Source organism: Carassius auratus, chromosome 11, assembly GCF_003368295.1.
Source record: "Carassius auratus strain Wakin chromosome 11, ASM336829v1, whole genome shotgun sequence".
Classification (NCBI taxonomy): Eukaryota; Metazoa; Chordata; class Actinopteri; order Cypriniformes; family Cyprinidae; genus Carassius; species Carassius auratus.
In genome coordinates this window covers 208656-235566 of record NC_039253.1, presented here as the reverse complement: position 1 = coordinate 235566, position 26911 = coordinate 208656, and the positions used below count along the sequence as shown (strand labels likewise).

General features: G+C 35.6%; 2 protein-coding genes across 3 annotated transcripts; both read left to right on the top strand.

Annotated features, from left to right (window-relative positions):
- The first annotated feature begins 1949 nt into the window (after window positions 1-1949).
- LOC113110633 (HEPACAM family member 2-like) lies at window positions 1950-9088 on the top strand. 2 transcript variants are annotated; one of them, XM_026274743.1, is made up of 4 exons: window positions 1950-2072; window positions 2176-2499; window positions 5155-5400; window positions 7994-9088. In XM_026274743.1, the coding sequence occupies exons 1-4, from the start codon at window positions 2024-2026 to the stop codon at window positions 7996-7998; spliced, it is 624 nt and encodes a 207-aa protein (XP_026130528.1). In that variant the 5' UTR covers window positions 1950-2023; the 3' UTR covers window positions 7999-9088. The 2 variants fall into 2 exon arrangements, with proteins under 2 accessions (XP_026130528.1, XP_026130527.1); XM_026274742.1 differs by having other exon boundaries at window positions 7522-9088.
- A 1230-nt stretch (window positions 9089-10318) lies between these two features.
- Window positions 10319-23627, top strand: gnb4b (guanine nucleotide binding protein (G protein), beta polypeptide 4b). Its single transcript, XM_026274741.1, has 10 exons — window positions 10319-10509; window positions 16524-16622; window positions 16736-16774; window positions 17739-17845; window positions 18105-18168; window positions 18738-18900; window positions 19464-19530; window positions 19910-20111; window positions 20208-20424; window positions 21451-23627. Exons 2-10 carry the CDS (start codon window positions 16566-16568, stop codon window positions 21555-21557), a joined length of 1023 nt encoding a protein of 340 aa, XP_026130526.1. The 5' UTR covers window positions 10319-10509; window positions 16524-16565; the 3' UTR covers window positions 21558-23627.
- The last annotated feature ends 3284 nt before the right edge of the window (window positions 23628-26911 follow it).

Sequence of the window (26911 nt, the reverse complement as noted above, 5' to 3'; positions counted from 1 at the left end):
CTACTCATTTGAGTTATCAGACTCCAGTTTGGGAGTTTGGAGCGGTGTGTGTGTGTCCTAAAGACTGTGCTGCGCAACCGTTAACTGTTAGATGTTCAAAATGTAACGTTAAATCAGACACAATTTAAAACCGAAAAAGAAACATAATACTAAGATTAAAAGTTACAGAGACCTGAAGCTGTTGTATCTTGGCGTTCCAGTGTTTTGGCTGGGGGGGTTTACTTCCTTTTTTGAAGAAGAAGAAGATAAATTTTGCAATATCCATTTTAATTTTCAAATAAATTGATCTAGTAAAACACTACACGCCAACAAACCGCCTGCCTCAAAAAGATCTCATTTCATTGGCTGGATCGTACAGACGCTCATCGATGGTTGGCCAGTTTACATGTCAGTCATAAGCACTAGAATCAGTGGGCGGTTTTCGTCGGGTGTGAATGACAACGCGTAACTTACTTGGGTAAATAAAGTTTGAACATTTTATAAAAGAGATTAAACAATATGGTACTACATTGGATAAAATTAAGAACAAAAAAGCAAGAAAGACCTATGAAGCTTTTTGTTACTTTAAATTGTTGTAATTTTACCCCTGGCATGAATTGTTTTATTTAACATATTCTTTCTATTGTTTATTTGTTTTTGTACTTGTTGTGAGATGTATATGTTTGTACAATTTTTTGTATAATTTTTGCACAATAAAAAAAATAAAAAAAACTTGGGTAAATTTACAGACACTATGGACGTGAGAGTCAAGAGATATTTATTTATTTATTTAAATTCTAATATAAATTATTTTATTGGGCATGAAAACTCATTGATGGCATGGTGGTAATAAAAACATTCGGGGCTCCACCTAACACCGCCCCTGGAAATTCATATAAATTATTTTAAATTTATTGAATATATTTAATTTATTTATTTATATGACAAACCAACAAAATAATAAATTAATTAACAATTTAAAAATTATGTTATATATATATATATATATATATATATATATATATATATATATATATATATATATATATATATATATATATATATTTCTTTAATTATAGCTAGAAACTATGTTTAAAATTTAGGAAATAATGTCAGAATAAAAAAACATAAAGTTTTAAATTCATATAAAACGTTTAGAATTTATTGAATATATTTAATTAATGTATTTATATACATTAAATCTGAAAAATAAAAACAATATTGATGGAGGAGACGCTTCATGTTCAGCTAAAATGCAAGTTAAGTGAATTTCCCTGTAATGGGGGAAAAAATCTGTAAAATAACAAATTTACCAAAAAACAAAAACAAAAAAACAATATGTAAATTGTATATGTTTTTTTTATCCCTAATGTAAACTTTTACGAAACTCAATACTCTTTTTGACCAGCAGAGGTCAGTGTGAGATTACAATTCTCTTCGTGAAGTTTATTTTATTTATTTATTTATTTTCATCTTTCTGTGACTTGAAGTCTATATAATAAGTGTGAGGTTAAAGCTGTGAGATCAGCTTTGTGTTCAGGGTTAGGGTCAAATTAAATTCTATTAACTGAAGTCTCAAAACCCATATTTAACTAAGTACAGTAAACACAAGTCTTACAGAACACATCATACACACACGGAGACCACAAGGAACAGGAGATGGTGACAGATCCAGTGTCCTATAAATAATCCCATTCTCAGAAACTCATTCAAATTTATTAAGAAGGAAGAAATAATTTCACAATAGTGTTCAAAAGAATTTAATCAAACTGCATATTTTCTGATGTCAAATTTAAAGTCGCTTATGAGTGCAGTGTTTGTCATTAAATCTTTATGTGCATGAGCTTTTTTATTAGAATTTCTTTAGAAAAATACATCACAGGTTGTTCCTCATTTTTGGGTGTTTCCTGCATTATTTCTGATCGTTCTGCTTTTAGATGTTTTAGTATCGAGTCTTTAGTCTTCTTAAGAAGAGACGTTCACTGCTGCATCATTCAAAGCAAACACCAAACCTTATTAATTCATAATTCTGAGTCAATCTGCCATGAATCTCACATTTGCACTCATGGTGTTATCTCTGCTGTGTGTGAAAGGTAAGATTTTTGTTGTCTACACAAACTACTTTGACTAAGCACTAAATGTAATTTCATTGTAAATGTTTCCCTTTTTTGACACATTTTCTGATTTGTGTTTCAGGTTTATTTGCTGTGGTTTTTCACTCTGGATCAGTTTGTGCTCCTGCAGGATCAGCTGTGTTTCTGGAGTCCAAATGTTCATATACTGGATGGATATTTCAGTCATGGAAACTAAGAAGAAATAATACTGAAAGTGTAGCAGATCCTAGAAAGGACTCCCGATACAGATATAGTAAATATAAAGATATAGTAGACTGGTGTTACCTACACATTCATGGTCTAAAAGAAACAGACGCTGGCATATATTACATGACCTGCATTTACAGAGAAGGACACACCAGATTTACTTTAAAGAGTCCATCAGAATTCACTGTAGATGTCACAGGTAAATGTTACTTTACCCCTGGATTCATTTTCATTAGGTATGCACCTTCTATTTACATTCTAGAGAGAGATAGATCTGATATATAGAGACCCTAAGTCACAAAACCAGGGTAACATTTTAAGAAATTGAGATTCATGCATGATCTGAAAGCTGAAAAAAATCTTTCCAAATCTAAATACTGAAAAAAAAAACTTTAAAGGTCACGTTTTTCGTGTTTTTTTTTTTAAAGCTTTGATTGTGTTTACAGTAGGGATGCACTGAATCCAGGATTCGGATTCGGATTCGGCCAAATACTGGGCTTTTTGATGGGGTTCAGTTTCGGCCGAACCTTAGGTTTTTTTTTTTCACCGAACCGAATCCTAGGCTTGCGCTACGCTGGTCGACGTCACGCGGCCGTTGATTGCGTGAAGGTGTTTATATGAAGAGGAGCAAGACCCGACAGTTCGCTCTAAACTAAACTGTTCAGGAATCTTGAGCGCCTGGGACGATTTAGGGGCTGTTCACACATCGCGCCTAAAAACGCGTGGAAAATGCTAGGCGTGCCTAGCATTTTCTATATACAATCTATATACATGGCAGTCTATATACATCTATGATCAGCTGTTCCTTCATCTTGGCTGATCTTTCAACGTTGTTACGGGAAAGGATGAAGCTGATTGGTTAGTTCTTGTTACATGACCTGCGGTTCGCTTGCGGCATTCGGAAAAGTTGAAATGTTTTTAACTCGATGCGGTGCGGATGCGCCTGGAAAAAACGGGCTCGTCGCACCGCGTGCGCGTTGTGGCCATGTCGCTTCCATTATGAGCCCGCATGCCGCACGCTTACATGGAAAATAACGATCTTGAGCGCGCAAAAGACGCGATATGTGAACGGGCCCTTATACCGTAGCAATACAGAATAATTTTTTTTTCGGTGAGCCTTTGATTCCTCTTAGAGAGGATCCTCTTAAGTGGTGGAAGACAAACCAGCAGCGATTTCCAGTGCTGGCAAAAATCTACCTCTGTGCCCAGAGAAAGACTTTTCAGTACTGCTGGGGACATTCGTTCCCACACTCGCAACCGGCTGTCACCTGTTAATGCAGAGCGTCATGGTTTTTTTGTTTTTTTATTAAACAAAAAAGTTTTTCTGACTTGTCATCCTGGCATAATCTTGCCTATTCTTTTTCTTTTTTTTGAGTTAAGATAAAATAAAATGAAAAATACATTACTGTGGACGTTGTTTGCTTCATTAATGTGTTTTACTGTGTTAATGGAATAATGATGCGAGTAGGATTCGGTATTCGGTTTCGGATTCGATCGAATCTTAAACAGTGGATTCGGTATTCGGCCGAACCCCAAAAACCTGGATTCGGTGCATCCCTAGTTTACAGTGTGCAATATAACATGTTTCGCGTGCAAAAAAACACAGTATTTTTCACACAATTCACCTATCTGTATACTGCTGTTTTCACTGTCATAAAAACGGGCTGATGATGACTTCCTTGTTCTGTGAAGCCTCTCCTTCAGAAATACGTAACGCGTTCTGATTGGGCGAGCGGTTCCTGTGTTGTGATTCGACAGCAGCTGAGCGGATGCTGCCCTCCTGGTAACGTGATTGGACTAGTTTTGAGAAGCAAGTGGGAAGGAGCATGTGCTGGAGATGTGTTTATAATCACAGGAGCGTTTTTACTGATGAGATGGGCATGAAAATCACTTTTTTTTTATTGCACAGCCCTAACATCTAGTTAACAAAGCTAAACAGTGTTGCCCTTTGTGTAGTAAGTTACAGAAACTGTTAAACGCACCAACTTAAATAATAAAATACACTTACCGGTTGTGGTCCATAAACAACACCTTCTCCAGACAAAGAGGGAACTGCTCCATCTTTCAAGAATAATCTTTGTGCGAATCCGGCATTAAACTTATTGAGATTGAGGAAGCTGTCCTCAGCAAAATGTGCTGCACATAGTTTTACATGTGGATTATAATTTTCGGGAACCGAGTTAAACATAAATTGTAACCATTAATCTCCAAGTACATCGTCCCTGGGAAGCCCAAACAAAGGTGATTGGACTCAGAGATGAAAATAACAGCGTTTCAAACGACATGGCGACAAACACAAACGCAGCTCTTCCTTCTTCTCCGTCGAAGCGCAACAAGGCCACGCCCCCTTTTTGTGAATTCATGTGGGCGGAGGTTAGTCAACAAGACTGTTTTAGTGATGTCATTACTGCAGGAAGTAGAGGGGTGTAGTCCAAACTGGTCGTTCGATGTAGGCGAATTCTGTTAAATTAAATATCTCGCTTGGCATTGAACTTTGAGCTTTAGAATTTTACAGATATTATTTATACTCCAACAACAACATTACACACTAACTAAAATTTAAAACATAGGGTCACGAAGAACGGGACCTTTAAAGTTGTCCAAATGATTTTTTAGCAATGCATATTACTGATCAAAAATGAGGTTTTGATATATTTACGGTAGGAAGTTTACTAAATATCTTCATGGAACATGATCTTTACTTAATATCTTAATGATTTTTGGAATAAAAGAGAAATGTATAATTTTGACCCATACAAAGTTTTGGTGTCTATTGCTACAAATATACCCCAGAGACTTAAGACTGTATTTGTGCTGCAGGGTCACATGTAGAGACCGATGTGTGTTTTATTAGATCTTCAGGTGTGTGTGGACTCTGATCGTGTGACTGAAGGGCAGAACGTCACACTGACCTGTAAGACCAGCGGTCCTCTGAAACAAACCTTCATCTGGTTCAAGAACGGGCTTCGTTTGGATCTCAGTTATTCTGGGGATCAGCTGCATGTTTCTGTGGTGAGCCGTGAGGATTCAGGACCATACTCGTGTGCACTGAAACACTTTGAAACGTTCCCATCGGCCGAGATGCTCCTCGATGTCACCCGTGAGTAAAACATGAGAAAAACACTCGATTGGTCTGTTATTGTGAATCCTACGCTGATAGCACACACACATCATGGAGATGTTTATTCAATCTGCAGTGTGTATTCTTTTATTGTGTGCTCATCTGTCATATGTCCATCAGATGTCAAATAGATGTTTATTAGATGTCTTTAAGATGTTTGTGATTTACAATGCATGTAAAACTGACACCAGTCAGATGTTTGTACACAGCAGATGCTTTCCAGATCAAGCGATCTTCAACAGATCTGATATGAAGACTAACGTTAGCATTTAAACCCAATAAAGCCTGACATACTGTTTGTTTTTTTACTAATTGAACAGAATTGAGTAATGAGGAAATAATTGCCTAAACTGATTTAAAAGTATTGAATTAAACTGCATGTTTTCTGATGTCACAAATTTTAAATCAAATTTGATAATTTTGTATGACGCAATTCTGATTTAACTAAGAATTGCGATTTTATTTCGTAGAATTGCAATTTTATATCACAAAACTGACTTTTTTTTCCTCATAAAGAATTGTTGTTTTCTTTAAGTCCAATTCCGACAGGGAAAAATACTATTTTCTTACAATTGCAAATTTGTATAATGCAATTCTGATTTAATTAAAATTTTAGATTTTATTTCGTCAAATTGCGATTTTATATCACACATTTCTGACACTTTTTCTCATAAAGAATTTTTTTTTTTCATAAAGTCCAATTCTGAGGGAGAAAATACTATTTTCTTACAATTGCGAATTTTTTTTCATGTAATTCTAATTTTCTCACAATCTCACAATTGCGAGGTATTTCTTAAGTTGTCAGTTTATAATCTTGCAATTCTGACTTTTTTTCCTCCTGAGAATTATGAGATATAAACTTGCAATTGTAATAAAGTTCAATTCTGAGGAGAAAAATTATATTTTCTTACAATTGAAAATTTTTTTTTACGCAATTGTGATTTTATATCACACAATTCTGACTGTTTTTTTCTTCATAAAGTCCAATTCCGAGGGAGAAAAAGACTATTTTCTTACAATTGCAAATTTGTATAACGCAAATCAGATTTAACAAAAAATTGCGATTTTATTTCTTAGATTGCAATTTTATATCACAATTCTGACTTTTTTTTCTCATAAAGAATGTTTTTTTTCTTTATAAAGTCCAATTCTGAGGGAGAAAAATATTATTTTCTTACAATTGCAAATTTTTTATCACGTAATTCAAAATTTTCTCCTCCTGAGAATTATGAGATATAAACTTGCAATTGTAATAAAGTCCAATTCTGAAACGGAAAATAATATTTTATTACAATCGCGAATTTGTATCACGCAATTCTGATTTTACTCAAATTTTGCGATTTTATTTCTTAGAACTGCGATTTTTTTTTTCATCACACATTTCTTACTTTTTTCTCATAAAGAAGTTTTTTCTTTATAAAGTCCAATTCCGAAGGAGAAAAAGACTATTTTCTTACAATTGCAAATTTGTATAACGCAAAACGGATTTAACTAAAAATTTTGATTTTATTTCTTAGAATTGTGATTTTATATCACACAATTCTGGCTCTTTTTTTCTCATGACAATTTTTTTTTTTTTTATAAAGTTCAATTCTGAGGGAGAAAAATATTATTTTTTTACAATTGTGAATTTGTATCACGCAATTCTGATTTTACTCAAATTTTCAAGTTTATTTCTTAGAACTGCGATTTTATATCACACAATTTTGACTTAATATTTGCAGTTTTTTTTTCTCATTAATATTTTATTCTTTATAAAGTCCAATTCCGATGGGCAAATAGAAAATTTTCTTAGAATTGCTAATTTATATCATGCAATTCTGTTTTTAACTCCAAATTGTGAGTTTATTTCTTAGAATTTTGTATCACACAATTCTGATTTTTGTTTTCTCATAAATAATTTTTTTCTTTATAAAGTCTAATTCTGAGGGGAAAAGGACTATTTTCTTACAACTGCGAATTTATATCTCGTAATTCTGACACAACTGCAAGTTTATTTCTTAGAATTGCGAGATTAGGCATACAGTATATCTCGCAATTATGAGATTTTTTCTCACAATTGTGAATTTATATTCATATATATATTTCTGATGTCTCCAGATGTTGTTGTGTCTGAGAGTGCTGCGATCATAACATTGTCATCGCTCCTGATTGCTGTCGTTCTGCTGCTGGTTTGTGTAGCTCTATGGACGACGTGAGTCTGGGATCTGGTTCTTCTTTACACCTCTTCATGTTCAGTCACGTTTAATGCCATTTGCGAATTTTCACGGACAAAATCCGCTTATATGAATCTACACAAATGGCATTTTTTCATATTGGGTTCAGTTTGTCACACAAATTATAAATGCATTGACCAACAGATAAATTGTTGCCCGTGAAATATCTCTAACGTGACCATACCTTCATAACTACGCTGATGTCATGTTTACGTTTACGTCTCAACAGAAAGAAAAAACAACAAAAACTCAAAACACCCGAAGCGGTCAGGTTAACCTAAACCATCCGTGTTTTTAATAGACTGATGTCTAAAACCAGTTTGTAACATTAACTTTTGACTTTGTCTTTTCTTCAGAATGAAAATGTGTACGAAAATGCATCAACAATGGCTGTGACCTTTGACCTGGAGGGGAAAGTAAAGTCATTTCATCAGGAGGAGGAAGTTCAGTACTCTTCTGTCCATTTCAGCAAATTTAGAAACGCAGAATATTCTGCAGCTTGTGAAAAGGAAGCTGATGTCCATTACGCTCAGATCTCAGTGCAACATCAGAACAACAGCAATGTTCTGGAGGCTATATAATATATTAATACATGTCTGACGTCAGTCACCATTTGTGACCTCCCCTAGAGATCTAGTGATGAATTCAGTTCTGATTTTGCCGTTTGCATTTGCAGTACTGTACATACTGTACCCCTGTGCCTATCTTTGCAGAACTGATGGCGAAAAATGCATTGAAAGCCTTTTTAACAAAAATATTTGTTTGTACCTTTAGATATTCTCTGAATAAAAAAATAAAGTATTAGCATTATTTTCCCAAGTTCTTGTAACATAGCTGTTTTAGAAAGACAGAATTTGGATATATGCCTGTGTTTGAGTCAACAAAAGCATGCTATCCTCTCCATATTAACACGTCTATTTATAGCCGCTGCTGCATCTTTTTTTAGACCGTGCTGTTGATGTTCTGCTGTTTCTGGCGACCTGCTGCTCGTCTTCCCTTCAAAAGACATTGTGGTTTTCCTAATGCATGCAGTGAGTGAAAATATCTGACAATCATATTCCACTATAGAGATGTCTGATATATAACATTGATAATAAGCATATGAGCGCAGCTGTGAGCGCATCTGGCCGAAATCATGAAACCTTTTAAGAAGGGTAAAGCTCTGAAAGACCCCATACCATCTCTGACAGGGAACAGATCGCTTTCAACTCACTGCATCGATTCCACACCCACTGCTCACTTTCAGTGATGCCATTAAATATTAAGCATTTCCCAATGTGAGTGCATTATCATAAATGTTGAAACTGAGTTTTTGTTTAGTGAATTAAACCAAATATACAATATAATGATAATGTGTACAGTTTTTGTGTGATGCATTTATGTCTGTGGTTTTTGTGTGCATGTTAAAAAATTGTGTATGTAGTACTGCATCTGCATGATTAATTGAAATAAAACCAAAATCATGATATGGATTAGTGCGATTATCAAAATGTAAAGACTGGTTTTTATTGTGTTTTTATTACATTTAAATGCTTAGTTTTCCATCAAAATAAAAGTTTGTTGGTTTGACTCTGAAAATGAAGTTAAGTAAGTGTAATTTTACACTTACAATTTAAAATAAATGTGTTATTTTATATCTTATTTTGTTTTTACAGTGAAATATTATAACAGTAATATGTAAGCTATTTTGTTTAGTGATTTAGTCATTTTAATATTTTTTATTTAATAATATTAATAATTTGTATTATTATTTTTTTGGCCGTATTTATATATTCACAAAATGTTGTCCAAATTGTGCAGCCCTAGTCCAGTAATATTTCTCGTTTTGTTTTTATTCAGTAATTCTAATATTTTTATTTAGGTGTAGAATTAATAATAATTATTATGATTATTAATAGCCATATTAATATAAACACAACATTTTGGCCAATATTTGAAGCCTTTTTTCAATACTAATATTTATTGTTTTGATTTTATTTAATAATTCAAATATTTTTTAGAATTATTAAATATTATATTTTTTAACAGCAGCAGTAGAAGTACTAATAATATTTTTATTATTATTGAATATTATCACATTTTGGCCGAATTGTGCTGCCTTATTCAAATGTTAATATTTATTGTTTTAATCTTTTTATATTTGTTATTTAGCATCAGTAGTAGTAACAATAATTAAATACATCCCTACTGTAAATTATACACATTATTACGATGCACACAAAATATTGACCTGCCTGTCTATCCGTTTGTCTGTAATACAATTCATGCCAATAAAGTCGCGAAATAACGTCAATGATATTCGAGTTTTAAATAAGACCAAGGTTTGAATGTTTCCGAGCATTTAACAGTATAAATGTAACTTTTACTACGACAGAACCATGTAAGTTTCCCTGCGAGACGCAAACATGTAGCGGATACGCTTCCTGTTTCTCCTACAGGCGCTTTGTTGAGGCGGCGGACGGACTGTACCATTCATCTGTAGGGGAGACCTAACCGCGCTAACACCTACAGTTCTGACTCTGCTCACACGGAAAACTCACAATTTCAAGGTACATCTAAGATTTACACATTATACGTAATTTAAATCACAGGTGTGCTTTTATATAGAAAATTTAGCATGTTTTAGAAAAGCGGTGTTTTTTGGTTCACCCCTACGCCGCGCCTGTTGCCATGTTCCCGGTTCCCTTATGGGTGTGGTGAAGAGATTGCTGAAGAAAATTGCTTCAGTTTGCGTGAGGGCTGCGTGGCCCTTTAAATATGTTTAAAATTGACTTCCAATTAACTATTCTGCTTTGAAATTTATCTGTGCGCATATCAACATGCAAGGGATCTAAAAAAAAGAAGCGGATTTAGCCCAAACTAGCCTGATCAGGTGAGGGGGAAAAAACAATCGACCGCCGTGTTTCTCTTTTCTCGTCTATTTCCTGCTTGTAAAAACCTCGTAAACTGTGATTTAACGTTACTTCCACCGCTGAACTCGTTTGTACTCTTTTTGGGGGTCAATTATGGATTTAATCTAGATTTTGTAGCTAATTAGTTAATTTATAATCTGCTAGTTATGGTTGAGAGTGAAGAGGCAACAGGAGGCCCGATAAACACAAGAGTACAATTTGAATTTTAACGGTTTTAACGTGCTTTATTTTGAATAATAACGGTTTTAAGTGTTTCCTCGCGCTAGTTTAACATATAAACGTGCATTTTGGCGAAGCGGTCAAATATCTGGGTGACTAATGAAAGGTATTAGGTTTAAATCTCAGCTTGGTTGTCATATTGTGTCCTTGATCGACACACAATCTCGAGTTACTATAAACACGAATTGTTGTTTTTCAATCAAAGTCATACTTGATAGATAAATGTTGAATTCAAAATGCAAGTTATTGCATTTAGACGTAATATCTTCAAGCTATGTTGATAATTTTAATTTTAAAATCATATTTAAAGTATTTTGTGAAGGACACCAATGGTTTATATTGTTAATAGTTTTACTTTCACTTTATCTTTCTGAAATCTCAGTCTGTTTTGATTTAGGTAGAGCTTTTTTTTAGATGTTAATATCTGCCAGCTTTAATTATTGTGATATTTACAGGGCTTATGTGCTGGTTTTGTTACGTTCTTCTGATGCAATAATCGTAAATATTGTTGATTTTAATAGTGGTTAATTTTAACGTATTTCCAAGCGGTTAGAATGGCCTTGTATTATATTTAACGGAATCATTTCAGATTTCAGTATTTGTTAGGTAATTTAATTGTTTTATATATATATGCACGTGTTAGATTTTATTGTCATTTGTGATTGTGTGTGATATCGTTTACTTCCTCTTCACAGCAGGCAAATATAAGACCATTGCTTCCTGGAATTGCTTTTCAGTTGTATTTAGGTTTTCTAACTAAATAAAAGCACACAGGTTCAGAAATGTAAGTTGGATTAGCTTTTCAAGAGCTGATTTTAGTCTTTTATTTGTTAAAGAAAATCTATTTGAACACATTCAGGTGAACACCTTAAAATTTTGATCTAAAATATATATGTGAAGCAGTCATCAGTAGCACAGGTATATTTCTAGGAATAGCCAACATTACATTGTATGGGTCAAAATTATACATTACTCTTTTATGCCAAAAATCATTTGGAAATTAAGTAAAGATCATGCTCCATGAAGATATTTTGTAAACTTCCTTCCGTAAATATATCAAAACTTCATTTTTGATTATTAATATGCATTGCTAAGAATTCATTTGAACAACTTTAAAGATGATTTTCTCAATATTTAGATTTTCTTTGCTCCCTCAGATTCCAGATTTTTAAATAGTTGTATTTCAGAGAAATATTGTCCTCCGAACAAACCACACATCAATGGAGAGAATTTATTCAGCTTTCAGATCATGCATAAATATCAATTTCTAAAAATTTACCCTTATGAATTGTTTTGTGCTCTAGGGTCACATTTGCGAACCCCTTCAGCCTAAAATATAAATTAAGTTAATATTTAAATTTAACAACACTTTCACATGTTAATAGCCTTCAGACATTGGTTAATGGTTGCGTGACACGCAAGTAAACAAATAAAATGTGCAATCTTTTTTTATTATTATTTTGATTTGAATTTTTTTTTTTTTTTGTAATTTACTTAATTATTAGCTAAATTAATTTTCAATATTTATTTTTCTATTAGGTTCTTTGACCTAAAATAGAATTTGTAATTTATATTGTCACACTTACAAACTGATGCTAGACTGATGTCACACTTTCAGGAAACATTTTCAGTTTTTTATAACTTGTAAAATCACTCAGCATTATATATAAAGACTAAAACCGAAACATCGGCTGTATTGTTAAACGTTTCCCCATTGCTGGAGTTTATCATGATGGTTTTGATATTAAGAATATGGAGGGTGTTGTTGGTCTGGTAGTGGTTGGGCGGGATCACCAATTACTTAAATAATGTTATGAGTAATTTTATGGCATGATAACCGTATATTTCATGATTTAGCTATTTTTATTAAATGTAATGGATTTTTTTTTAAATAACTGTGTGGTAATGCCTATTTTTGAAGGATCTTGAGACACTGAAGACTGGAGTAATGATTCTGAAAATTCAGCTTTGCATCACAGGAATAAATTAGACTTTAACATAGATTCAGTTATTTGAAATTATAATAATAATTAAAAATTATTAATAATTTTTGTACTTTGATTAAATGAATGCAGCCTTGGTGTGCAGGAGAGACTTATTTAAAAAACATTTTTAAAAAAATCTGAAATGTTCTAAACTCTTGGTAGTGTCAAAAAAAATAAGTTTAAATTTTCAGTAACTTTTGAGTAAATGGGGATCGATGCTAAGGATTTTTTTTATATTTGCCCTGCCAACATTTTCACTGACCCTGCCACCAAAAATAAATGAGTTGCTGTTATTGTTTTTGATCTGTTATCTTTTATTCTAATAAATAACCTATATGACATCAATATTTTCAACAAATGACAGCCAGTGAATAAGAACAAATTAATAAATTACAAGTAATCGCTCTACATCACAAATGGGCCTATAGCACAAAAATTGAAATTAAATGATGCTTTAGATTTTTATGTTTGTATATGTTCAGGTACAGAAATTGAAAAAATCACACAAAATAACATTTGCATATTTGTCACTCAATGTTGCACCTCAATTTTTCATAGCCATTTGAAATTAGAGGCAACCACTGCATTTTAATCATAAATTGAAAAACAAATGTGTGATTTATGTTTGACTATGTTGATTTATATTAGACTGTATAATTTGAAAGTCTGAAGCAAAAACGGAATAACCTGAATTTAGCTTTGTGAAATTATGCTACATAAATCTGTTTGAATCCAAAACAGCAGACGTTGAATGAGACGCAGGTTCACTCTCTGACAGCAGGCGGCACTTACGGAACAGTGATACAGCGTTTCCCTGGTTACCTCTGTAAACACAGCAGAGCTCATGGTACAGCGATACAGCGTTTCCCTGGTTACCGCTGTAAACGCAGCAGAGCTCATGGTACAACGATGCAGCGTTTCCCTGGTTACCGCTGTAAACGCAGCAGAGCTCATGGTACAGCGATACAGCGTTTCCCTGGTTACCGCTGTAAACGCAGCAGCGCTCATGGTACAGCGATACAGCGTTTCCCTGGTTACTGCTGTAAACGCAGCAGCGCTCATGGTACAGCGATACAGCGTTTCCCTGGTTACTGCTGTAAACGCAGCAGCGCTCATGGTACAGCGATACAGCGTTTCCCTGGTTACTGCTGTAAACGCAGCAGCGCTCATGGTACAGCGATGCAGCGTTTCCCTGGTTAATGCTGTAAACGCAGCAGCGCTCATGGTACAGCGATGCAGCGTTTCCCTGGTTACTGCTGTAAAGGCAGCAGAGCTCATGGTACAGCGATACAGCGTTTCCCTGGTTACTGCTGTAAACGCAGCAGCGCTCATGGTACAGCGATACAGCGTTTCCCTGGTTACTGCTGTAAACGCAGCAGCGCTCATGGTACAGCGATGCAGCGTTTCCCTGGTTACTGCTGTAAACGCAGCAGCGCTCATGGTACAACGATGCAGCGTTTCCCTGGTTACCGCTGTAAACGCAGCAGAGCTCATGGTACAGTGATGCAGCGTTTCCCTGGTTACCGCTGTAAACGCAGCAGCGCTCATGGTACAACGATGCAGCGTTTCCCTGGTTACCGCTGTAAACGCAGCAGCGCTCATGGTACAGCGATACAGCGTTTCCCTGGTTACCGCTGTAAACGCAGCAGAGCTCATGGTACAGCGATACAGCGTTTCCCTGGTTACTGCTGTAAACGCAGCAGCGCTCATGGTACAGCGATACAGCGTTTCCCTGGTTACTGATGTAAACGCAGCAGAGCTCATGGTACAGCGATACAGCGTTTCCCTGGTTAATGCTGTAAACGCAGCAGAGCTCATGGTACAGCGATGCAGCGTTTCCCTGGTTACCGCTGTAAACGCAGCAGAGCTCATGGTACAACGATGCAGCGTTTCCCTGGTTACCGCTGTAAACGCAGCAGAGCTCATGGTACAACGATGCAGCGTTTCCCTGGTTACCGCTGTAAACGCATCAGAGCTCATGGTACAACGATGCAGCGTTTCCCTGGTTACCGCTGTAAACGCAGCAGAGCTCATGGTACAGCGATACAGCGTTTCCCTGGTTACTGCTGTAAACGCAGCAGCGCTCATGGTACAACGATGCAGCGTTTCCCTGGTTACCGCTGTAAACGCAGCAGAGCTCATGGTACAGCGATGCAGCGTTTCCCTGGTTACTGCTGTAAACGCATCAGAGCTCATGGTACAACGATGCAGCGTTTCCCTGGTTACTGCTGTAAACGCATCAGAGCTCATGGTACAACGATGCAGCGTTTCCCTGGTTACCGCTGTAAACGCAGCAGAGCTCATGGTACAGCGATACAGCGTTTCCCTGGTTACTGCTGTAAACGCAGCAGCGCTCATGGTACAGCGATACAGCGTTTCCCTGGTTAATGCTGTAAACGCAGCAGAGCTCATGGTACAGCGATACAGCGTTTCCCTGGTTACCGCTGTAAAAGCAGCAGCGCTGTGCATATAAACACTAATTTAAATGCATCGTAAAGAGACAAAATGAAAAGAAAATGGCATTTCTGAAAAAAGGTCAGTTCCTCTCAGAAACACGTTCATATAAAATACAATATTTGGATTGTCGTCCTATATTTCGCGCATCGTTACCAATTATCCTTTTCTGCCTGCTACGGCGTTTTCTCCTATTTGTGTCCGTGTTCAGCATCTCTAGCCTCTGTTAATGGCCGTTTACAGACTAATAATAATAACATAATTTTCCGTACAAATGGCCATTGGGATAATGACTGCAGTGCAGTTTGTGCGTGAGCATTGAATAGAAGATAGTTTGATAAAAAAAATCGATGCATCTTTACCTACTTAAATTCAATAAAGATTATTTTTAAAGCTACAAAGTTAACTTGCCAGGGCGGGTATTTTGACATACTTTTGCATGTATTTGTCCATTCAGGCGGCTGAAAGAAGTTGTCTTTTGCACCCAAATGCTTCTTAATTGCTTTCATTTTTAAATGAATAAATGAACAAGTCATAAAAACACATGCAAATGATGAAATGCAGTGATGAAGTGGCGCGATCAGGCAAGAGACAAACCGGTGTACTGTCCCAAACATCTTTCACGCTGAACCCGGGTCATTTTTATTTATATATCCTTATTGTTGAGCCTTTGTAAATACTCTGTTTATGAGCTAATGCACATTGAAATACTATAGAAGAGGACGCTTAACTCGTTAACTGTATCCATGGAAGGTTATTTTAATTGGATATTTTTAATTTGCAGGACACAAAGTAAAAGATCATCAAAGGATTATTGGCTTATAGTCCTAGACGGCTAACTAAACTCCAGTTTAAGTTCTGTCTAAATGACACCCTTGGTACAAGAGTCACTGGACTAGTAACCAAAACCATAAGTCTATTATTTAATTCTGGAATAAACTAGTTACTGAAAACTCACAGACGCCCTTTGAGTTTGTAGTAGATCTTTTAACTATTAAAACACATTCACGTGGAGTCAAAGGTGAGCGAAACATCAGAGATACGGACGGAGGCCTGATTTGACGGAAAGGTCAGTGAACATATGGGTGGCATTTGGCAGCAGTCGGTGGTGTTTTGAAGACCCTTTGAGCTCAGTGTCATTTCCCACTGCTCTCAGATCAGTCTGTGCATTTAATTAAAGTTGCTGGAATGGATTTGGTCAAAGGAAACTGGTCCATTTTTTTCATGCATTAACATGCATCACTAGTGCAGTGTTTGATTGACGGGTGAGTGCATGCAATGTGTGAATGATGTAACCGTATGATGCATGATTGCAGGTCCAGCACGTTGTCGTCTCAGGTGCCGGTCAAACAGGAACAATGAGTGAGTTGGAACAGTTGCGACAGGAAGCGGAACAGCTTCGCAATCAGATCCGGGTAAGTGTTTGGACCGACGTGCAACAAAAGGACATCCATGTAAACTGAATACTTCCTGTGCTGTTTATTTAGATTGGTAGGTTATGTCATGAATTGCATTTGTTGTTTTTCAGGATGCTAGAAAAGCCTGCAGTGACTCCACACTTTCGCAGGTACGAAACAAAAATCATTAATGATTGGACTGTCCTGCATCATATTGGCCAAATACAATCCAGTAGTCGTTTCTTACTAATTATTGAGTTGATGATACCAAATATAGTGACCGTTTTGCTCAGGCATGTCACACTTCTTCACTTAATTTGTTGCATTGTTTCTGAAAACCATTTGTAAGTTGAAGAAGTCTTGTATTTTCAATTAATCAGCTGAGAGTTGAGCCAGAATACAACTATTTTTCAATTATCTGCCCATTTTCACATGCATGACTGATTTTGAAGAGAGTGAGAGTGTGGGTTTTTATTTTATTTTTTTTTTAATTGTAAGTTAAACAACACATTTTGAATTAGTTTTCTCAAAAACAAAACTTTTGATATTTGAATGTTTTCTTATTTTGATAAGCGCATTAAAGCTGATAATTCTGTTCAACCAGGTATAGCAAGAAATTAAGAAACCAATTAAAAATTATCAGTTTTTTCTGGAATTTTTCTGAATTTTTTTGTTTTATTCTATAAAATACTGATGACATTTATTCCAGATTTTAAATAAGTGTTGTCATTTAGAACTTTTTTGCATAATGACAACTGGTCAAAAAAAGAAAAGAAAAATGATGCCATGTTTTCATGTTTATAGTCATTTTTCGAATCGAACAATGCCATTTTTTTTTTGTTAAGAAATCAGTATTTGATTCACAACAAACAAAAACATTATTTTGACTAATTTGTCATTCTCTGAAAAAAAAAAAGGAAATGATCAGATAGTATAAAACAAATATTAACATTTTACTCAAACCCATCCGTATTAAATCCAGAGAAACTGAGAATTGAATTGGTATTTTTAGTAAATTGAGTGACTAATCTGTAAATGAGCTAAACGCACATGATGCTGATCTTGCTAACTGTACTAATGGTGACCGATGCTGTGTGATCTTTAATCTCTTGCTGTTTTGGGCTCTTATGGCAGATGACCGCGAGCCTGGACTCAGTGGGGCGGATACAGATGAGAACAAGACGCACGCTCAGAGGTCATCTGGCCAAAATCTACGCCATGCACTGGGGCAGCGACTCCAGGTGTGTGTTCGACCATCATTGCTGTTAGATACCAAACACTGCTTTAAACACTCTGGGCTGCTCTCCTTTCAACTGTGTGATTAATATTACATGAAATACGGCTTGGGACCCTGGTGTTCGTTTTCCGTCGAGCTATAATAAGGCGCTTTCCCACCACGTTGATCAAATCCCATCTGCGTCCCATATTAATTACATTTCGTTGATTGAAAAATAGATCGGCTGCAGTGTGGATATTTATAATTTCTGTGCCTTTTTCCAGGTTACTTGTCAGTGCCTCACAAGACGGCAAACTCATCATATGGGATGGTTATACGACCAACAAGGTAATGACATACTACTAGAGCCGTGTACATTGTTTTATTCAAATTAAAAAACTTAATTATCATCACAATACATCAAAATACATTAATTTACACCGAGAAAGATCATTTTCATGGGTTGAATCTGATAAAACATGTTCTGCAAGGAAATAGTTTTAATGTACTGTTCACAGATGAGTTTGTTTCTTCATCAGGTTTGGAGAAATGTAGCATTGCATCAGTGTCTCATCAGTAGATGCTCTGCAGTGAATGGGTGCCGTCAGAATGAGAGTCTGATAAAAACATCACAATAATCCACAGTCCATCAGTGAACATCTGGAGAAGACAAACACTGAAGCAAACCCAGCATTAAGACGTTTCTCTCATTCTGACGGCACCCATTCACTCCAGAGCATCCATTGATGAGACACTGATGCAATGCTGCATTTCTACAAACCAAACTCATCCTGATCCAATTTTTATTTGAAAGTTATCTTTTGGAGGAAATGTTCTTTAGTTGTTTTCCTTTAATCTTTAGCTGTAGCTCGTTATATTGCTGAAGTAAGCTGTATGTGTTTAACTCTGTCCGTCAGATGCACGCTATCCCCCTGCGCTCATCCTGGGTCATGACCTGTGCCTACGCCCCGTCGGGGAACTACGTGGCCTGCGGAGGCCTGGACAACATCTGCTCCACCTACAGCCTGAAGACCCGCGAGGGCAACGTCCGGGTCAACCGAGAGCTGGCTGGACACACAGGTAGAGGCTCATATACCTGGTGCTTCCTCTAATACAGGGATTAATCAGCACAACCCCTTTGATCGTAAATTTAAATAAAGTTTTTCAATAATTTAACAACACATTTGTGTATTGTTGGTTCTCTGATGCTGCAAATAAACCATTTTATTTTTTACATTTTTAATTTGTAATATTATTGATGTTAAATAATATCCACTAGTGTTTATTTATTGAAATCTCAGCTTTATCCCAGGAATAAATTACATATACATTTAAAATAAAAATTTAGTTTCACAATATTACTAATTTTACTATATTTTTGATCAGATAAATTCCAGACCAAATTCTAATTATTGTTTCAGAAATTATATTAATACAATTCTGTGTTATATATTATACATGTATGTAAACATAAGTATGTATTTCATAAAATCCTAAAGTCAAATTGAAGTATTAATAAACTAAATATTATTACTTTAGCTAACTCACAAACCTCAGTTTGGGAAACTTTAAAACTGTTATCTCTGTATGAGATTTCATACAATATATGATTAATCACTGAATTTTTATGAATGATTCTGTAGGCTATCTATCTTGCTGTCGTTTTCTTGATGACAATCAGATCATCACCAGCTCTGGTGACACCACATGGTGAGTTAATGTTACATACAGCACTTATAATAATTCAACTGATTACTGTGTAGCATTAGTATGTCAAGGGTTAAATGGCGTATGCGGTGTTAACTTTATTTGGCATGTTAAATTTTTCCTGCTTGAAATTCTTGAGATTCTTATTGTATGCTTTATCATTTATTTTATCCAAAGTGACTTGCATTTAAGTTATATATTTAATGAGCTCATGCATTCCCTAGGATTGCTAATATTTATTTTAAATATTTTTTTATTTTTTTAAATTTACATTTATTTAGCAATGTTAAATACATAAGTTTCTTTCATGTCGTCTTTGAATTAAAAGCATCTGGTTTGGATTGGAATGAAATGGACTCCATGTTTAACTTTGCTCCTGCAGTGCATTGTGGGACATTGAGACGGGCCAGCAGACCACCAGTTTCACCGGACACTCGGGTGATGTCATGAGTCTGTCGGTCAGTCCTGATCTAAAGACGTTCGTGTCAGGAGCCTGCGACGCTTCTGCTAAACTGTGGGACATCAGAGACGGGATGTGCAGGCAGTCCTTCACCGGCCACGTCTCCGATATAAATGCCGTCTGCGTAAGTATTTCGATCGACTTAAGTCGGGAGGTGTTTGTGTTCTACAAGCTCTTCTACATGGACCGTCGTACTGAGTTCGGTTGTTTACCCTCGCAGTTCTTTCCGAACGGGAATGCCTTCACGACGGGTTCAGACGACGCCACCTGCAGGCTGTTTGACCTGCGCGCGGATCAGGAGCTCATGATGTATTCTCACGACAACATCATCTGTGGCATCACCTCCGTGGCCTTCTCCAAGAGCGGACGCCTCCTGCTGGCCGGATACGACGACTTCAACTGCAACGTCTGGGACACTTTAAAAGGAGAACGTGCAGGTAACAACTAACACTTTTTCACTACCCTTGAAAATGTAGGCGTGAGAATACTGTAAATGTGTTTTATAGGGGGAGGGTTTCTGCATATTTTATTTACAATTTTTTTTTATTAACTTATTTTGTTTTTATATTAGTTTATTATTTGTTAGTGTTGTTGTTTTTTTGAATTTTAATTTTTTTTATGGTTTGCTTTTATTTATAATTAGATTTCTTATTCATTTTTTTATTGATTATTATTATTACGTGCAGCAACAGCCTCCCCCAGGTCCTAATGCCTGTCCTGTAAGGCCTTTTATTTATTACTTTATGTAATCAAATTAAAGTAAAATGCATACATTAAGATACTTGTGTTTCTGAATGAATAAATAAAGCATTACCCATGTCATAAAATCACAACTTTTTTTGATTTAAAGGTCAGAAGCTAAAGCTTGTAAATTTAATATATACTGTTTTTTTTCATTAATATTTTTTTCAAACGGATTTTGAAAACTTAAAGAGCTCTTAAAGGTTTTTTTTTTTTTTTTGAATGTTTACAGCTCTTTAGCGTTTAGGTCATCTGTTAATGTTAAATCCACAAATAAAATGTTTAAGTTTCAACCGAATCTGTCTGACAAAAAATAAAAAGAAAAGGAAAAAACGGGAGATTTGATTGTTTAGTTCTTTCAAAACTTTCAATGTACTCATTTAAAAAATAACTTTATTTTTATTAATTCTAACATAAGTTTTGCAAAAAAAAAAACAAAAGTAAAAAAATTATTGGTATATAATCTCTCTAAGATTAAAAAAGGAAATGTGTATCGGCACCGATTATCAGCCAAAATATTGACATTGGATACCGACAAAGATCTTATATTGTGCATCCCTAATTAGTTTGTATGTTTGTTTTTTTTACTGCATTTAAATTTTTTTGGTTGTTTGCATTATTATTATTATATTTTAATTTAATTGTATTTATTATTTTTTTTACCATTTATTTATTTTTGCTTTTCATCATGATAACCTGTATCTCTCTCTCTCTCTCTGCAGGTGTCCTGGCCGGTCATGACAACAGAGTGAGCTGTTTAGGAGTTCCTGATGATGGGATGGCTGTGGCCACGGGATCATGGGACAGTTTCCTTCGGATCTGGAACTGAGAGCGGTATTGAAATCTCCGGCTCCTGCTTCCTTCGGTTCCCTTTCTGTGTCTATCCACAGCAGTTCCTCTGTATTCCAGTTATTACACATGATTTCAGTAAGTAGATGAATCCCGTGGAGAAGCCGATCATCACCGCAGGCCACAGGAATTCTAGGAAGAGATTATTAAAGTGTCATTGTGTAATATGTAAATATTCATGTATATGAATATAGATATGGTATATATGTACAGCATTATGTGTATGTATATACCATATAGTATATACATACATAGTGTTCATGTATATATTTTTCTAGTTGATCATTTGCCCATGATTTCATTAATCTTTCAAGTTTTTTTTTTTTTTTTGTACATAGAAAACAACGCTAAACTAGTTGGAACATTGCATGTATTACAAAAACATTGTGAATTTTCTGAAGTTTCAGTGCATTGGAAAATAAGCGTAAAAGCGTGTTTTTTTTTAATGCAAATGAAAACCTCTGATCTTTTATGATTTTTTTTTTTTTTTTTTACACACGCCACTAAATCAATAATCGTTTATTGGTGCTTGAGTTTGTTTATAATGAGAGCACTGAATTTTCTCGCAGCCTTGATCGAATGTTTAACTTCAAGCATTTTGACGCCTTGTTTTGATTGGTAACACAATGTAATTATCGATCTGCCCTTGAACTTCAACCTTAAATACTAGCGATCACAATATAACTAATCCTAGTGTATAAATTCCTATTCTTGGTGCTTACAAAGAAATCTGTGCTTCGAATGAATTCCTAACACTTGCTTTTTCGGTTTCTAAATTGGAAATGCCCACAAACCCTAAAAAAAAATTTAAATGTTGCAGTGTTACAAAGATGGAACGTCCTGGAAAAAAAAAAAGTCTAAATATTTTTATTGGTGTTAATTTTTTTTTTTTTTGTGACTTTAGTTTCAGCATGTAAATGTGTTCATACAGGTGGAAATGAAGAACACTACCTGGTCAAGATAGTTAAACTGCTGACGAGTCACTATATTAGGCTTAATTTTTCTATGGATCAAAATAATCGTAGACCAGAGCGATGAAGCCGTTTACTCAATTTCGCCATATTTAAGTGCCATCGGTTCTGACAGTATTGATGTTAGTTTGAGATGTGTGTCAGTAACCAGCTTAACAAGCCTCATTAAAACGCTGATGTTTGTGCCATTGTTAACGCTTTTAACACGTCATGTAACTGTGAAAAGCATTTAAAATATTTCTTTTACTCTACCTTTTTATATAAAAGGGAATCGGAGCTTGAAATTATTTTAAGGTATTAAAACATGGATATTTTTTTTTTTTGTATGAAGATACTTATTAGCATAAATAAAAACCCTTTCACTGCTCCATAAAGGAATTGATTTTAGTTTGTTTTTTGCTGAGTTTTATGATGATTAACTGTGAAAAGGGATGTCTTTGGTAATAATGTCTCATTTAGAAGTCACTTTGAATTCAGTTTAAATATGAATTATGCTGGTATTATAAGTATCGGTTAGATTTAAGTCCGATTTCTATTGTTGGTATTGTAGATGTTGCAAGATTGCCAATCAGTGATTCTTTTTGTGGTTGTTTTATTCGGAACATGTTGAGGATTTGAGTGGTTGATTCTGGATCATCTGAAATCGACGGTTTTAACATGTAGCTGCCAAAAGAGTGGCTGAAATGCTTATGTAGTCTTTCAGAGCTTTAAGGAAAACCATTGACTTTTCCAAATGCCTTTTTTTTTTTACCAATTATTTTCAATTCCAAACCACTCAAACTTGGCAACAAAAGAACATTTTTAGTATTACAGTACATGTTAGAACCCCAATGTTTTTAAGTATTCATAAGATACTTTTGGCTCTATTTGTAAGCTTCATTTAAAAAAAAATATTTTCTTCTTCTTTATTTTGAGCCAGTAAAACCAGGAGTGTGGTGCCTTGTGTACTTTCACAGTGCCATAATTTCAAATAATCATTTTTAGTAATTGTTTCTCAACTTCTTCGTATTTGTAAAGTAACCTGGTGATAATGCTGCCATACACTGATATTGTAACCAATAAAAATACTTTTAACCACATCTTAATGTGTTTGGTTTGATTTGTCGCTTAAACATTTGTTTTAATTATATTTGAATGTATTTTAGAGCTGTATATCTTAGTAAAGTTATATTACATTAACAAAACAAAAGACTGATCAAAACATTTAATCGGTTATAAAAGTTTTCTCATAGGCATTTTCAATTAAAACTAAATTATGTTTTGAGGGAAGAATCCACACCTTAATATTATGTTTCTTTAATAAATGTTAATTTTAATGTCTATGTCTAAAATCGCGGATATAATTGTCGACACAACTTACCTCAGAAATTCGCGCCATTTCCTCTCAGAATCCTGGCGCGCTTTTGATTTAAAAATCCCGCGAATGTCTGAGCGAACCATTGTTGGAATGTCCGCGGTTTCCCCGCGTTATTTGGGCTACATTAACACGGTTGCCGCACTTTTCTTGTCCACCGGTTTAATCTACCACAATCATGATATTGAGCCCCTAAAATGCGAATTGAACCAGTGGAAGCCCGCCAAAAAACGTGTATATAATACCCCAGAATGCGATCCCTCCCCCCCGAACCGACATTGGGTCAGTTTTGAAGTTGCAATTTTGCGTGTTTTGTTATGAACACCTGGCAACCATGGAGCCAGTGGCGGTTCTACACGGAGGCCTAGGGAGGCCCGTGCCTCTGTAGACATGTCCCTGGCCACCCCCGTGCTGAAAAAAAAGTAATATGATTTTACACGCGAGCGCCAAAAGCGGAACTGATGTGACGCAACGTTCTACACGGGTAAATTAGTGCAGCGCACCCAAACACTTGGGAATTTAATGCAAACATCGCGCTTTTCGGCGCCTCCCGTTTTTTTCACATCAGTTTGGGTGACTTGGTCATCTGAAGCAATTCCATAGCTTAATGTTTATATTACTATTTACATCATTAAAGTTTACAGAAACCTTGTTTTCCCTCCTCTGCGGCTGTCAATCATTCTCCATTCAGTATTCAAATAGCGCGCACCTCGTCCATTTACAGCAGGATGCCTGGTAAAACTCTCCAATATGATATACTAACATTATAGGGTGACCACCTGCTAATAAGCCCAAGGGGGGGCAAGGGGTATGTTTCTGAGGGACCATGTGGGACAGTGCCTTGCGGAGCGGCCCCCACCCCATGGGCAAACTCACTGATAGTGGTTTACCCATTTCTAGCACATACCACCTTACATGGTATATTAATAATGCCCGGGACACACCTTCTCTTTTTTAATTGATGATGGCGGTGCCTCACTTTCTCCATTTTTCGAATTGGAAAGCGTGCATCTATAAGTTCCTTCCCAGTGTGTCTGGTATGCACGTTCGTGCGCTGTCATGACAACAACCTAGTCAGCAGTTCAACTGAGGGGTGGGTGTGGCAACAGTAGCGTGCTGAACTGTCAAGTAATGTTCGTTTGGCTGCCTGGGGCTCGAGGATATAGAGAGCGACCGACTGTTTTTTGAGCAAGCATTGACTATGCGTGACACAGTCTCAATTTGTGGGACGCATGAATTGGGCTTCAAACGCTGTGCGCGCACGCACTACGCGGGATGGGTGGTCACCCTATCACATTATAATGCTTGATCTGTAGATAAAAAGGCTGTGGATTTGCATACATTTTATTTTGTGTATTTGTATTTTATGTTTGTTGCCGTTTTTAAAAGACTCGCTTGTTGCTGTTTGATCATACACGTTTTAAAACCCGTAAATTTCTAAAATCACTTTGTGAGCTCCGTTTTGATGCGTTTCATATTATCATGGTTTTGCGCACTGAATTGATTATTATATTTTTAGCCTGCACAATACATTTAAAAGTATAATTTAATTGTATATTATTTCTGTGTAGTGTATGAATTCTTGACATTCATATATAAATATTGTGAAATTGTGAAATGTATGATTGCCTGATTGAATTTTATAAGCGTACTAATAGTAATTTGTTTTTATTAACATGTTTAGATTGTGTAAAATTACTGTGTAGATTTTTTCAAGAATTACTTTTTGTATTTATTTGCATTAGATTTAAATAAAATATGTTGCCATTTTTGGTTAAACACTGGGCCCTCCTTGGCCCCCCCTAGTAAAATTTGTCTAGAGCCGTCACTGGACTCAAATTATTCATGAGCCCGCTCTTAAACCGCGATCCGACTCAAATGATTCGCGAACCCGCTCTGAAGTCGCGATCTGACTCAAATGATTCGCGAATCCGCTCTTAAATCGCGATCCGACTCAAATGATTCGCGAACCCGCTCTGAAGTCGTGATCTGACTCAAATGACGCAAATGATTCAGATGACTCAAATGATTCGCGAACCAGCTCTGAAGTCGCGATCTGACTCGAATGACGCAAATGATTCGCGAACCCGCTCTGAAGTCGCGATCTGACTCAAATGATTCGTGAACCCGCTCTGAATTAGCGATCTGACTCAAATGATTCAAATGATTTGTAAACCAGCTCTGAAGTCGCGATCTGACTCAAATGATTCACGAACCCGCTCTTAAGTCGGCATGTGGTATAGTTTCCACATACTTATCGAAGTCCAATTTGAATAAATAAAAATAAAGAGGTTTATAGCCAGTAAACTTTTGTTTATAAATGTGAAATTTAGCTAACAGGAAACATAAATTATGTAATATTTTCCAGTATTCTCTTTTGAATGGTCAAACAATCCAAATGAAAACAAAAAGAGAAGCACTTACAAAATAACACTGAATAAATGCCAAAAAGTCTGACCAAAATTTTTCAGTGTAGGAGCATTGCCAAAATAAATGAATGAAGACTTCTTCAGAAGAATGACAAAAACAGCAACTCAAGTCATTGTCTAACTTTAGTTGGGTAACATTTGTGAACATTTTGTTGGTAAGCAGATAGCAGACTCTAATTTTATAGTTATTTTTTTTCTTGATCTGCAGAAAAGCAAACATTTACGATCATTGTGTCAGTTAAATTCAGAGTGTAAGTACATGGCCATGTACTCAACCAAAACACATGACTGTAAAATGACTGTGTAGATTTTTTAAATAATTAATTTTTGTATTTATTTGCATTACATTTAAATAAAATGTTGCCATTTTTAATGTGCCCCTCTGGTTAAACACTGGCCCCTCCTTGGCCCCCCTAGTAAAATTTGTCTAGAGCCGCATGGAGCAAACGTCTGAATTAAAATTATATTTGAAAATAAAACCAAAGAGGACTTGTTTTGACAGCCGCCTTTTAAACAAAGTCTTCCGAAAGTGACACATTAGGATTCAGAAGATGAACAGTTTTTCCTAATTCTGCCAATA